The sequence below is a fragment of the Micropterus dolomieu genome, linkage group LG23 (assembly GCF_021292245.1).
Source record: "Micropterus dolomieu isolate WLL.071019.BEF.003 ecotype Adirondacks linkage group LG23, ASM2129224v1, whole genome shotgun sequence".
Classification (NCBI taxonomy): domain Eukaryota; kingdom Metazoa; phylum Chordata; class Actinopteri; order Centrarchiformes; family Centrarchidae; genus Micropterus; species Micropterus dolomieu.
This window is the reverse complement of record NC_060172.1, coordinates 9,817,549-9,833,053: the sequence shown is the minus strand read 5'-3', so window position 1 is coordinate 9,833,053 and position 15,505 is coordinate 9,817,549. Positions and strand designations below refer to the sequence as shown.

Genomic DNA, 15,505 nt, shown 5'->3' with positions numbered 1-15,505 from the left:
CACCAGCGTTCCGCCAAATTCATGTCTTGCCAACAAATCAAGAAATAGTACAGAAGGATTAACACACAGGTGGAGGTAAAACCAGAACATCCTTTAAGTGTTTGTGTATTAAATATCTACATTATTCAAATGGCGTTTGGCACGATGCAGTAAGGAAGCAGATGAGATAGTGCTTACTAATGAGTGCACATAGAAATACAGAAATCAAGATCTCACTTTCTCATATATTTTAGAGGGAGCAAGAGACTAAACTTTAGTGTAGAATTTATCACCTGTTTTCTTACTTTCACTGCCCTCCATGATTGTGAGGTGACTGACTAACCTGAGTGCAGTTCTTTTGCCCTCTTTTGTACATCATCAAGGCAAGGCAGCTTTATTTATAGAGCACGAAAGACTAAAAATTATTATCTTCATAACTAGTGTCTTTATTCCCCTGAAATATTGTGAGGAGGTTTTCTCAAGGATCATTTCAGTTTCTGCAACAAGCTACTCCTGAAAGCTATCATCAGCTTGAAACACCAGCCTGTTATACGTGTCGTCTCTCCAGTTCTTTGACATATGCATCCCTTCAGGCACAAGCTACAAAGATTCACTCATAAATCCTCTGCTCTTCACTTTAATGGTTGGGCTGAAAAGACTCAAATATTCACTGGCCACAAGACTGCACAGATGACTTTGATTTTTGGATATGCAAAAATTTAAAAAGAAAAAACAAACCTGAAAAGAATATATAGTCACAAATGATTGTTATATACTGTTTTCAATGTAAAGGAATATAATGTACAATTATGACTCTATATCAATGGTTTTGAGTGTTGTTGTTTTTTACACCATGCAATCATGTAACGTTTTAACACAAACTACTTAAAAAGAGGGTAAAGTATCCATTCAGCATTAATCTGATTTATAAATGTTCTATTCAAAATTATCTATTTTATGACATTGTTATTAACCCTGTTTATATGTTTGCTAAACATATGTTTCTTTATACGGTATCTGCAGGTCTTGAATTCAGTTTTCTAAAAGACAAAAAGGCCTTAGAAGGTCTTCAATTTATTAAGTCTTAAATTTAACTTTGTGAACCTTGCAGACATCCTGCTTTAGAACCAAAGATATCTTTCTCCAGTCATCATTGTTTTTGTGTGATGATGTTTAAAGGCGGATGTTAAAAAGTTAGTGTAAGTGTTGTTAGGGTTCGTATACCCAGTCTGAGGCATTCAACCCCCAAGCCCACTGGTTCCTGCTGAAAGTTCAAATCTTCAAAAAGAGGTCACAAATATTTAGTTTTATATTTAAAAAATATTTTGTTTATCTGTAATATTTTCTAAACCCATTTTTAGCAAATGTTACTCAAAAAGGTGTTCAGTTTGATTTCCTTTGCAGCTGAGAAAAGTTGATGGTGGATTGAGGTAAAGTTAAAACATGGCAGATGTCTACAAGAAAAGATCACTTACAAATGTTTCTTCCTCCTAATGCAGATCTGGCATGAATATATTATGGCAGCGGCATCAATCCCACAGAGTATAACCATTTAAATTAATGTTGTATAAAGGTTGACACTCAGTCATACGTACCTCCTCTACTGTTTCACTGATTACTTAAGTCTGCTTGTGGATTTAGGCCAAAAGTACTTTTGCAACATAAACAAAAAAACAAGCTTTAGTTGAACTCTAGAAAACCAGATTGGTTTACAAAGCACACTCGGTAGTCTAAAGTAAAAAAGAGAAAAGCAGTTTGACACATCGCCCCTTTTTCTAGATGAAAAGCATTTGAGGTGTCCTTTTAAGTGTTGATGCAATAGTGCTACATTTTGAACTGGAATATATCACTTCCATTTATTGTGAAAAGTTGATATAATTAACATTAAAAAAAATGTTGTTTGGCTGATTTGATTGGTGCCTTTACTGCAGTAGTAATGTAAGGCTTTTTCGCAGCAGACATTTTAACTTGTCATAATAAAAAAAAAATAATAATAATAATAAGGGTACAGGTGTTTCTAACATTGTCATCTAACAGTGAGCCAGCAGCCTGACCAACGCATAACACCTGTGCTTTTCCCACTGTGACAATGTCAAAATATCTTCTGTGAAAAGGGCTTATTGTTAGAGATCATAGCTGCGTCCCAAATCCATACTATATACAACTTTTAAAAAAACTCTTATTTCATCAAGTCTGCAGTGATGTGGGAGAACTTGTTTGTCAAACTATTTTGGATACCAAGCAGCCATTTTATTGTTGTGCCTCTGGCTGTAAAAACATGATCCCTGCAGAGCAATTGTATTGATTTTAAGTTTAAATACTACCCATAGTGTCTCTACTCAGTGCACTCAAAGTACAATCACCTGTTTCTGTTGTGCCATAAAGCAATACAATGTAAGCAAACAAGCATTGTACTCCCTTGTCCCTGCAAGAACTTTTGAGTTTACCTATGTTCAAGATGAATTCCTTTAATCGCTCTTGTCTGAAAGTCCATCCATTTTTTGTGTGTTGATTTCTTTGAGCTTGTGGTTTTCTAGCCACCTTTTATACTTAGCCCTACTTTTCTTGTAGCCAAATCTGGCTATGTCCACCATGAACACCCAGGCCAGTCCGTACATAGCCACACCGCCGAGCTTCATTATGAGTGTGGTCCTGGGAGAGGTGAGCTCATAGTAAAACATCACGGCGCCGACTCCCACGCGCACAGTGGCAAATAATACAATAAAAAGTAGGTCCACTGCATCGCCCAGCAGGCTGTCATACAAGCCCAGCTGGCGGAGGAACCAGCGGGTCTGCAGCAGGGGGTTGGTGATCTCGCTGCCGAAGATAACTCCACAGGTCTCGCAGCCTGACACTCCCATGAGCAGAGCCAGCAGGATGCCCACGATGCTCCCCGCGTGGTGCGCCAGCATGACAGGACCCTCGCTGCCGCTGCATACACACCAGCCCATGTCAAAGAAGAAGTAGCCGAGGCAGATGGCCAGCGCGAGGGTCTGGAGCTCAGTGTTTTCTGTACCTGGGGGATAGATGGGGGGAAAGGTCAGACACGAGGGGTAAGAGTGAAACTGAAGGCCTGTTTGTGTCCTAAAGCAATTTCCTTTTGTGCTCTAAAGCAATTTATCATCAATCCAAGTGGCATGTAGTGTAAGATTAGTGATCTTGTTTTATTGTAATTATTGTAACCCCAAATTAAAATTGCATTCATTCTTTTTATATGTTGCTATTTTGGTGTATGACCTGACGATTTCATGTTTACTCAAACTAAATTTCCCTTCAAATCAGAACATGAACATGAAGCTGGCAAATAGGCAGGCCACTAATAATAGAACCAATCTTTGTAGGGTCAATCTTTGTGAGAGCATTTACAGAATGATTTGTAATCAAAAGAGACACAAACACATTTCAAATATGCATATGTTTAGTAACCTAATATATTTTTTTATTTCTGCATTTATAGACTTCAATTTAAGTTACAGTGTTATTTAAACTTTTTTTGTATATATTGCTCATCACTTTATACCACTGACCTGCATGTGTGAGGGGCCAGGGTCCTTCTATGAAGACGACATATGCTGTCAGCAGCACTATGAGGACCCCGTGGGACAAAGTGACCAGTCGACAGTTCCACTCAGGCCCTCGCTGAGTGAAGGTACAGCAGAACAACAAGTAGAGACAGAACCAGCCAATCAGGCTACAGATCACCTCCAGTACTGGCATGGCTGTCTGGATGAGACAATTGGATTGATTTCACCATCATACATCCTCACTGGTCGATATAAATGTTTAATGATTTCAGAATCAACAAAGGCTATATCACTTTCATGACATTACACTTAAAGTAAAGAGACCCATCAAGCAACTAAGCAATTACCAAATGTATAATGACTTGAATTAATTTCGTTGTGGAATTTTATCCAATGCAGTACAGGGTTAACTTTACCCAAAACCAAGGGGTACATAAATATGGCTATTTTTGACTCAGTGTTAGACACAAGATGCTGAAGTTTTACCCTAAAACTGTCGCAGATGTAATGTTTAAAATAACATACCTAAAACTGCAAATGGCACACGTCTTATACAGTTTATTTTAACCAACTTATTTAGCATTATAAGCAGTATATGTATTTGTCAACAACTATAGCTCTTCATGACAGTATAATAAAAATTTGTTATAATAAAATATGTCTTCAATGGAGAAGTTGTCATTGTTGCCAAATAAAAACACTTAAAATATTTTTATATCTGCTTTTAACTTTATTACAGTGTGTCATGTGCTGGGTAATGTTAATCCAGTGTTGCATTAGTGCAATATTGACCTAAATTGGGTCAGTTTTGACCCAGTGACCTTTTTTCAAGCATGTAACAGTAACACTATTACAAAAGACTTACCGTAACTCCTCCTCTCAGTTGTCCTCAGATTCACAATACATGTATAAAATTACTCCAACAATCGTACGCAGCCTCGGCCTCCATCGCTGTTTATGTTCCATAAAAGGCATGAAGACTCCACCAAAGTGCCCAAAGCTCAGCACATTTCCAATGGACACATGTTCTCCCTGTCAAGATGACAGAAATGCCATGTGCAGGCTACTACTGACAGTTAGTGGATCCTTTATCCCTTCCCTCGGATCTCAGACCTGATCCTCTTAAAGGATTACAGTCTCTACTTCTTTGCAGATACCTGCTTTTAGAAGGGACGGGTGATATGAGGTGTCTGCTGTTTCACACTATAGTAAAACAGAGCTGAAGTTTGCTCATGTAACACTCTGTCCTGATCTCATGCAGTGGCTTACAATACAAGACATTTTGAAAAATGTTTAAATTGACAGGACCAAGATCTCCACTATTTCACTCCATCACATCCCATAATTTCTTCAATGTAAAGCACTACTGAGCTGCATTTTCTTGTATGAAAGGTGCTTTGCTATTATTATTATTATTATTATTATTATTAATATTATTATTATTAGTAGTAGTAGTAGTAGTATGTGTAGGATTCTGCCTGTGTTTGTATTTGTACATGTGAGGTCTCATAGCCTGTAAATTGCAGAGACTGTTGGTAACTTTAAATTAACAGAAGCTGAAGTTGATAAATTCTCTCTTCAGTGATTTTTAAAGAAAGAATGGACACATAAACTACATAAACAAAATGAAGACTAGATGAACATAAAGACCTTACAAACATAAAATAATAAATAAACACACACAGACAATGGGAGTTTCTGATGCACATTTGCACAAAGTCTGATCTGGAGGTTAAACATATTCTTCTGTGTTCTCAAATTCATACATTTTACACTTAAACAGTGTCAATCCATTCATCAACACTATGTTTGTCTTTTTTTTTTTTAGCCATTCTTCTTCTTAGTTATGGATTTCTTACAAGCCATCAATAATATTCTCAATAAATATTTATCCTTCTTCCTCCACTCAAGTTCCTCTAATCCATAATCAGGTTCATCGTCTCAAACTAAAAATGATTTTGTTAGAATTTTATCCCAAAATATGTTAAAATTATTTGCGTCTTTGTTTTCTTATAACATCTGCAGCAGTTGGTTTGATTTTGGGCAGGGGTACTGAAATGACTAATATCTCTCAGCTATGAAGGTGAAGGTCCTGATATGTCACATTATGTCAAACACTCCGATACAGTAGGTGGCGCAATGCTTCTCTAACTAATATTTACAATAAAATAGGGAGGAAGAATATATTTTTCCTTCCTGGGTTGGGTTGACCAAAGGTAAACAAACACGCGAAATGACGTTGAAATATTTCATTATCATTTCAGCTGGTTCACATCAGTTTCTGTACAGCACAAGTTCGTTCTTCAGCTTGTGAAACGCATTATAAAACCCGATCAACAAGACGAGAAGGTAAGTTCACCCGAGCTCAGTGCTGCATGTGGAAAAGCTGAGAGAACACGAAGTGAAACTCCGTTCATAATACTAATCATTTAATGTCCCCGTGTTGTATTGTCAAACTTATATTAATATTAAAACATGCTGTATGAGTTTAAAGGAATAATTCGTATCTGATTTCTCATTCGGCATTAATCACATATACCAAACATAATTATTTTAGGATAATTTAACCTACATTGGTGATTTCACGTGGTAATATCGGTCATCGGTGTGGTGTCAACCTACGTAGCTAACTTCTTAAAAGTAACGTTAACGGTAGCAGTAAAGGGGGCCCGTGATGGGGAGGTGGTTACAAATGTGACATTTAATTAAAATATAAAGGTCTTTCATAGATGAGCAGCATGCCGAATCTACCATTAGACCCTGAACATTGTTCCAAGTCTTCATAATCTCCCAACATCGTACGTTTCATTTTGAAAAAGACTAAGTTGCACTATTTATCAGAATAACAGAACGAGATTTTGTGCAGTTACATTTTACCTCGATAATACACGTAACATTTGTACGGTTGGAGATTAAAGATTCATCTGTGCAGGTTTAACATTCAAAAAGTGCCATTATTGTTTAACGTTGTGTTATGCACAGGTAATGCAAGCTGTTTGCAAACATTTGTCTATTATAACAAATTATTTTTCTATGATTTAAGTATATCTAAATCATGAAAATAACCTCTCTCCATAAAATGAATATGTGTATAAAAATGGCTTCTCATGTCATTTTTACAGAAACAATGCTGTTTGTAAAGCCTTTGATTTGTGGATTGGATCATAGGTGTCATTTAAACTGGGCATATGTCCCCACCACTTTTTGCCACCACATGTGCATTGTCCAAAAAAGTAACAAGCTGCTGATTACTGCATTATATTCCATTATATTTTTATATTTTGAATTGTCACCATCCATCCATCGTCAACCGCTTATCCTGCATAGAGGGTCGCGGGGGCTGGAGCCAGTCCCAGTTTACATCGGGCGAAAGGCGGGGTACACTCTGGACAGGCCACCTTAATTGTGTTTCCCTTTATATAAATAAAGACATTGCCACCATAAATTGGTGCAGAAAATGTCTCCTGAATGCAGGAAATTAAGAGTTAAATGCTCAAAATATTAATAATATCTTCTTATTTATATCTTCTATTCTTCATCTTAGTAGTCTTTCATCACATCCCTAATCTCAGACCTTATGTCTCCACCACTTTTCAACACAAAGTAACACCCTTGGATTGGATTATCTTTTCAGACTGTTAAATTTACCAGCTGTTCATTACTTTTATGTATGCCTTTTTTGTCATCCACAAGATGGTTTTTCCACGTGTGCAGTTGTGCACTCGACACATGAGCACAGGGCTTCAAGTCTGTGGTTATGCAACACTCGGTAAAGCATCCAGACCCCAGGAGAAAAGTGGTCCAGTTTTTCAGTATGTTGGCCAGCACAAGAAGCCAAACCACAAAGTGTTTGTATGGGGCTTTAGCTTCACCGGTGCTCTGGGTATCCCCAGCTTTGTGGTCCCGGACAGTGGCAGGAAGAAACCCCGCAAATACCAGCTTACACCTTACCGGCTAGAGACGGCAGAGCAGGTAAATACAGCACTGGTTTATTGAGCTTCATGGTTTAGGGTCTTTAGGATATATAGTACATGCCAGTGATTATTAAGTGACATTTCATAAAAATATCAGGCACATATGGTATTTTTAATTATTTGTTTTTATGAGTAAGTGTGCCTTATTAATCATTCATCAAGTAGGCTTTTGATGCCATCATTGTTCTGTTCTAGTTCTCACAAATTATGTCTTAAGCCCCATTTGGATAGGATTTATTTCGTTAGTGCAAATTGGGTGATTTTAATATTATATTCACTGGTTGAGGATTAATATTTTAATCGCATAATAGTAACATTAAATTCAATTATTTGTTAAGCCTACTGGCAAATTACTGGAGCTGGTTCAGTATACAAGGATATGTGACCATGTGATTCCAATGCCGGGCAAGTGTTTTATTACCCATCTTCAACTGTAATATTTTTACCATGTGAATGAGGCTCATTTGTCAGATCAGTCCTAATGTGCAGGACACAATTGATAAGGCTAAGATTACTCTTATTGCAAAACAAATTCATACCAGCATGTATCATCATGAATGAAGATCACACAGAAGATTAGTTAATATGAGAAAGTGGACGTGTTAAAGTAGTTTTATAAGAGTGAACTCACCTGCTGCTTTTCTGTTGTAGATCTCTTTTGCTGCTTGCGGTTACGGCTTCACTCTCATCGCCTCCCCGACCAAAGATGTGATCAAGCTGTGGGGCATGGGCCTAAACAAGGACTCTCAGCTGGGTTTCCAGCGCACACAACACAGCCACCGTAAGATAAAACTGGACTGTTGATACAAAACCAGAAACACTATTGCCCTCAACCCAGCTGAACTTCAGAACTTTAACATTTAAAGCTCACGAATTAAATTGTTATTAATTGTTATTAACTATGGATCAAATGGTTATTTGTAGCGTGTAAGGTGTCGCTAGTGGTGATGAACCTGAAAACTTTACCTGTTTTACAGCAAATTGCAACTTTCTTGACATACAGAATTATCTATTATATTGCCTCTGTCAGGTCATCATCACACAAATACTCACCGTTTGTGTGTGTGTGTGTGTATATATATATATATATATATATATATATATATATAGACACCAAATTGGTTACATCTTGCTATCTACATTATAGTATGTACAATTAATGATGGTACTTAATAAATAATAAAGATAAAAATACAATTGGTGCCAATATAAATGACTTGTTGAAAAAATGTATTCCTGAAAAAGCAAGTTGTAGCATAACAAGGCAATACTATAGAAATTTAACAGACACAATTCTTAAACATTATCAAGATATTTTATGTGCTTATTTCTTTCAGGCGCTGATTATGTATTTTGTCTTGATTATGTATCCAGTCCTTTCATGAATTATATAGGACATATGTCATTTAATGACATCAGCGTAAACTAATATACTATATACCTTGCTCTTTTTCATGTTGGCCATTTTCCTGTTGAAACCTGGTAGCAATGAAACTTTGCCTTTTTCACACTCTACAGTCTCCTTCATTGATTGTGTGTTTTTTTGAGAATTACCACATAAATATTATCATGATGTTCCCTGCCTTACACTGCCTTACATCTCTACCTCTTCTAATGCCCCTGTCTCTGTAGATCAGGGCTATGACTACGTGTTGGAGCCCTCCCCGGTGGCTCTGCCTCTTGTCGAGCCTCAGCAGACCAGAGTGGTTCAGGTTGCATGTGGCCGTGCTCACTCTCTGGTCCTCACCGACCAAGAGGGAGGTAAGAGGCTCACTCTTCCTGCACCTGCATTTAGTTGCCGTACACATTGTTCAACTCGTACAGAAAGACCATCAGGCTAAAGTCAAATCACGAAAGACGTGGCAGCCGAGTGTTTGTCACAGCTTGTGCTAAGAGGAAGAACACCACGTGTTGTGTTGTTACCAACCACCTGTCATGCTGTGTGTATGGCTTTGACATCCTCCACCCACCACTCACTGATAATGAATGATTATCAGGCAGCTGTTAAATCTCTAATAAAAAGCCCATTAGTGTCATCTGGTACATTCAGTAAATTAGCTGTTCTAACAAGCACAATTTTAAGTCATTGAAATTGCAGTTTGTTGAAAGGCTTCATGCCTCTTTTGCTGCCCTCCACAATTATAACTGTTTGTGAATATTATTATATTTCTGTTGAAATAAGTTTTTCTTGTTTTGGATATTTGCCAAATTAAAGAGTGGTACATACACTTAACATGTTTTATCTGGTATGTACTTTGCTGGTAGGCAATTGATTACCAGATTTTTTTCTACAGTTTGGCCTGTAGTCATCTGTGGTAGTAAACTGAATGTCTTTTGGGTTTTGGGGAAAACAAGCTGTTTAAATATGTTAAATTGTGATGGGCATTTTTCACTGCTATCAGACTTTATATAGACCAAACTGTAAATCATTATTAGATAAAAAAAAATAGTCTTTAGCTGCAGCCCTAGTGTGACCTATTTAGATTGATTTATGTTAAAGGATATTCTGTGTAGTTAAAGTCTGATACACCGTATTCCTCTGTGACTAAGAGCTCCATTGTTGTCCAAAAACTATTAAAACATATCAGTCAGCCATACGGTTACATTGGGGGACATGTTTCAGCAGCATTTATTTACCAGATTTCTGATTGGCCTGATGAGGTAACTAACCTTTAGTTCAGGGGTCGGCAAATAAGACATTGGGCCAAATTTTTTTCCAGTCATTAGATGGCAGGCCAGAACTTAGTCATTGATAATTTATGATCCATTTTTTACTGTGTGTCTTGTTTGCTCAGTCAGTAGTACACAGGGCTACCGTTCGAGGGGTTGTGTGTTCAATCCCCACTTACTGCTAGTATTTTCCCCCTAACTTTTCAACAAATTGATTATGAAGTGATCGATTTACATCAAGCACAATTGCATGTGCAGGAGTGTGTGCGTCCTGGTGATTAGTCCACATCAAGCTATGGAGCTTATTTTCATTTCCCCAGTATCTGCAGGAAATTCCTGCATTTCTCATTCAGTGGAATCCGATCTCATGTTTTCTTATGGCTTTAAGAGGTGTGTCAAGCAAGCCAGAGACTCTTTTGAATTTCGTTCAAAACTTTTCAAAGTCAAAGCTCTCAATTAAACATGACATAAAGTACTAAGTACTGACTTTTTACTACAGTCTGGGTTTAAATGGAGCAGCTTTCATTGGAGGATAAAACTTTAGGATTTCACATAAATAGATAAAAGTGCTTATGTTGGTATAATAAATTTAAAACGCTCAGTGAGAGTGGAAGTTCCTCACCCTCCTCTCTCTGTTCTCTCTTTATCTTACAGTTTTCAGTATGGGCAACAATGCATATGGCCAGTGTGGAAGGCAGATTGTTGAAGATGAAGTCTACAGGTGTGTCCTGAACACTTTGCATACACAAACACAGCAGTGTTGCTCCTTAGTCAGATGTTTCAAGCTCATTTTACTGTATTTTCATAGTAAGTAGATGTGTTTTCATGTCACGGTCAAACTTTTTCAGTCTCGTGGTGCTTTTGGAAAATGGAAAAAGAAAAATCTGTTTTATTACAGTTTGAGTCTTATTTTGGTACCTAGTGTTGGCCATCATTTCTGTGGATTATGACATTATTGCTGAGATCTGGTAACATGACAGTTCCACTAAAACAAAGTTAGATAAGGCAACTTTGGTAATGCAATGTTGACATCATATAACCCATAAAGTAGTGATGAAAGAGAGTCCAATGTTTGCAACATACAAGCGTTCACATCATCGGGCAACTCAAGACAGTCATGGTAAAGAAAGTACTGTACATACTTAATAGAGCACTATATCTGTTAAATTAGCATTTAATTACTGTAACAAGGGTTTGTGGATGATGTTAATTTTCTTTTTTTTTAAACACTCCAGTATACTTTAACAAGTGAGATATACTGGACCCATTTGTAATTTAAGCTGACTGTTAAATGAGTTAATTGTTTTCCTGGTTAGTACATAACTTGGTCATATTTCTTTAAAACCAAATTTAAGGGATCCCTATCAGAAAAATTCATTTATGTTAAAAAGTGTGTATACTGATAACGATTGTTTTCATCATTTCATCATTAACATGTCTGTTAATCTGTTGATTTTTTTTCTCTATTAATCGATTAGTTGTTTGGTCTATAAAATGGTGAAAAATAATCATCAGTATTTCTGAAAGCCCAAGATGACTTCCTCAAATGTCTTGTTCTTCCCACAATCCAACGATATTTAGTTTAAATGAGTCATTCTCATTTAAGAAGTTGGAATCAGAGGGTTTTAATTATTTAAGATGAATTGATTATCAAAATAGTTAATGATTAATTTAATAGTTGACAGCTAATCGATTAATCGTTGCAGCTCTAGTAAACTGTGATAATTTACAACAAACAGTCTGTCCATCCATCCATCGTCAACCGCTTATCCTGCGTACAGGGTCGCGGGGGGCTGGAGCCTATCCCAGCTGACATTGGGCGAAAGGCGGGGTACACCCTGGCACCCTGGACAGGTCGGCAGTCTATTGCAGGACACACTAACATACTATTCCTGAAGCTTTGACAACCTACCTGTTTAAAAGAGTAATCCACTGCATAGGTTGTTTGCCGTGGCTGTTGCTTATCTGTGACCTATGCAAGCGGGAGGTTTAAGGAAGTCTGAGAGGGTCTGGGGGGTGGTGATGGAACAGTGGATAAGACGCATACCTTTGGTGTGAGAGACCCAAGTTCGAATCCACTGTGAGACAAGACACTGAGCAAGACACTTAACCCCTAGTTGCTCCAGAGGGGTGCGACCTCTGACATATTTAGCAGCTATAAGTCGCCTTGGGTCAAAGCGTCAGCTAAATGAATAAATGTAAATGTGAGAGAGAAGGATGGGACCTCTCTTTGCTGCTATCGTCGAGTTATGCATCGGTTATTTCTCTGTCTCATGTTCAAACAGTGGCAGTCACATCATTCACAAGATGGAAGGCTTCAGCAGCAGGGTCATCCAGGTGAGTGCAGCTTTTTTTCTGATCTGTGATAACAGATGCTGCTAAATGTAGTATGTCTCATTCCTTCTCCTTTCCCAGACCTTCAGGTACACACATCCAAGATAACATGTAGTTGGATCACACACACACAAACACCGGCTCAGGGTACACATGAAAATCTAATGTGACTCTGTTGCTATACTCCATTCCTAATTAACGTAACAGTCCATTTTAACAAGTTAGTTTAATCTCACCTCTTGGATGAATTCACATCTATACTTGTAGACTGTTGTAGAATGCAACTGTAAAAGTATATATACTCAAGTACTGTACTTAAGTACATTTTTGACATACTTGTACTTTACTTGAGTATTTTCATTCAGTGCTTTGTTAAACTTCTACTCCAATACATTTCAGAGAGAAATATTGTACTTTATAGTCCATTTAATTCAACATTTTAGGTACTAGTTACTTTTCACATAAAAAATGCTTTTATGATATGATGCAGTACTACACTACTAATCTGCCCAGTAGTATAGAAAGTATCTAACATTTGCTCCAGCTTGTCAAACTACAACATTAAAATGATCACCTCTATTAGAGATAAAAACAGAATAATATAATATAAAACTGTGAAAGAGCCATTCTGCATAACGAGAACATTTGCTCTTGATCATTTAAGTACATTTTGCTGATAATACGTATGTACTTTTACCTAAATAACAAGGTACTTGTAATAAATTATGTTTAGGCAATGGTATTTCTACTGTACTTTTACTTAAGCTGAGTACTTCCACCACCACTGCATGTAGATGTGCCTAAATGTAACTGTGGGGTTGGTTTTGGTGATTGGATGGTGGACTGACTCTGCATGTCGTCTTCTAATAACATTCATGCGTGGTTTGATCATTAAAAACCAGCTTATTTTGTTTTTTCCAGGTGGCATGTGGACAGGACCACAGCCTTTTCCTCACTGAGACAGGAAAAGTGTTTGCATGTGGATGGGGTGCAGATGGACAGACGGGTCAGTGAACTTTATGAAATTGTTTTTGCATCAGGCACAGTCGGACCCCTTTCTCTGTCAGATGAAAAATGTGTTTGTGTCTACGAAGTTGCCACTTCTGCTACACCGAAGTTGAACAGAGACCAGATTACTCTGACAAATAACCACCACAGGATATCAAAACATTGTGCAACCACTTCAGAGCACTTTGATTATCAGAACCATATCTCAACAGGAGCTGTTTTGCAACAGAGACCTGAGTACAGAAGAAGAAACAGTGCAGAGATAAGACATACAACAAAACAATCACACATATCTCTAAAACTCTTCAAAATTAAATGTTTAAATTCATCCAATGTGATCAAATTTTAAGTCCTTTGAGATGTGAGATAACTGAACATTTAGTAGGATACATTTATTAACAGAAATAAGTGTGTGTAGTTCTCTTATTCTTGTTAATGAGTCTTGTTTTTTTTCACATAGTACACAGTGATGAGAACAATATTTATCTCTTGTTATGAAACACAGGTCGCGATGATAAACAGCACCTTGTTGTTTTAAGGTGGAATGAGCAGCGTGAGTGCAGGATATCTTCAGTCAAACACAGACATGATGGTTGATAGCACAATGCTTTTTTGTCCTCGAGAGGAAAACACGCTTTATTTCGATCTGAGAAACTGATTTTTATCTTGAGATTCTGCAGCAGTTGCTCCACAAACATGAGGTTTAAAAGTAAGACTGCTATCTAATGAAGTTCTCAAATATTTAGAAGATTGAATTTCAACACCATTCTGTATGACTGGCAGGAAGATGTAAAACAGAATTATGAGCACTCGAGAATAAAACTAATTTAGTTTCATCAGCATTCAGTAAAAGCTTGAGTTTCTACAGAGATGTCCTGTGCTTAAAACTCATTTTGCAAAATCTTGTCTTTGCTACTTCCAGCTCAGTCACTGGGCTGCTCCATCGCAGCTCTCCAAAAGCCAAATTTCTACTTTAGTATCATTATGCATATAGTATATTATTGTGATGTTGTATACAAGTAATCAACAATTTACTGTTTTGTATGAACAGGAAATGATTGTATATAATTAAACGGTAAGCTAACCGCTAAGCTAAGCTAAGCTAAGCTAAGTTCTAAATACACTGCTCAAAAAAATAAAGGGAACACTAAAATAACACATCCTAGATCTGAATGAATGAAATAATCTCATTAAATACTCCTTTCTTTACATAGTTGAATGTGCTGACAACAAAATCACACAAAAATTATCAATGGAAATCAAATTTATCAACGCATGGAGGTCTGGATTTGGACTTGGTCACACTCTAAATCAAAGTGGAAAACCACACTACAGGCCGATCCAACTTTGATGTAATGTCCTTCAAAACAAGTCAAAATGAGGCTCAGTAGTGTGTGTGGCCTCCACATGCCTGTATGACCTCCCTACAACGCCTGGGCTCCTGATGAGGTGGCGGATGGTCTCCTGAGGGATCTCCTCCCAGACCTGGACTAAAGCATCCGCCAACTCCTGGACAGTCTGTGGTGCAACGTGGCGTTGGTGGATGGAGCGAGACATGATGTCCCAGATGTGCTCAATTGGATTCAGGTCTGGCGAACAGGCGGGCCGGTCCATAGCATCAATGCCTTCCTCTTGCAGGAACTGCTGACACACTGCAGCCACATGCATTGTGTTGCATTAGGAGGAACCCAGGGCCAACCGTACCAGCATATGGTCTCACAAGGGGTCTGAGGATCTCATCTCGGTACCTAATGGCAGTCAGGCTACCTCTGGCGAGCACATGGAGGGCTGTGCGGCCCCCCAAAGAAATGCCACCCCACACCATTACTGACCCACCGCCAAACCGGTCACGCTGGAGGATGTTGCAGGCAGCAGAACGTTCTCCACGGCGTCTCCAGACTCTGTCACGTCTGTCACATGTGCTCAGTGTGAACCTGCTTTCATCTGTGAAGAGCACAGGGTGCCAGTGGCGAATTTGCCAATCTTGGTGTTCTCTGGCAAATGCCAAACATCCTG

General features: G+C 38.0%; 2 protein-coding genes across 2 annotated transcripts in view; one reads left to right on the top strand and one right to left on the bottom strand.

The window, feature by feature from the left end:
- Positions 1-2,036: 2,036 nt before the first annotated feature.
- Positions 2,037-4,523, bottom strand: LOC123962992 (TLC domain-containing protein 5-like). The gene is made up of 3 exons (XM_046039506.1): positions 4,369-4,523; positions 3,507-3,702; positions 2,037-2,995 (listed from the first exon to the last, which is right to left on the bottom strand). Exons 2-3 carry the CDS (start codon positions 3,694-3,696, stop codon positions 2,448-2,450), a joined length of 738 nt encoding a protein of 245 aa, XP_045895462.1. The 5' UTR covers positions 3,697-3,702; positions 4,369-4,523; the 3' UTR covers positions 2,037-2,447.
- Positions 4,524-5,704: 1,181 nt separating this feature from the next.
- The window catches only part of rcc1l (RCC1 like), a 20,045-nt gene continuing 10,244 nt past the window's right edge, over positions 5,705-15,505 (top strand). Inside the window, exons 1-7 of the mRNA XM_046040661.1 lie at positions 5,705-5,852; positions 7,197-7,475; positions 8,129-8,258; positions 9,110-9,238; positions 10,802-10,868; positions 12,433-12,484; positions 13,403-13,487. Of these exons, the coding sequence (XP_045896617.1) occupies positions 7,197-7,475; positions 8,129-8,258; positions 9,110-9,238; positions 10,802-10,868; positions 12,433-12,484; positions 13,403-13,487 (742 nt within the window). The 5' untranslated portion in view covers positions 5,705-5,852. The remainder of the gene's footprint in view (positions 5,853-7,196; positions 7,476-8,128; positions 8,259-9,109; positions 9,239-10,801; positions 10,869-12,432; positions 12,485-13,402; positions 13,488-15,505) is intronic.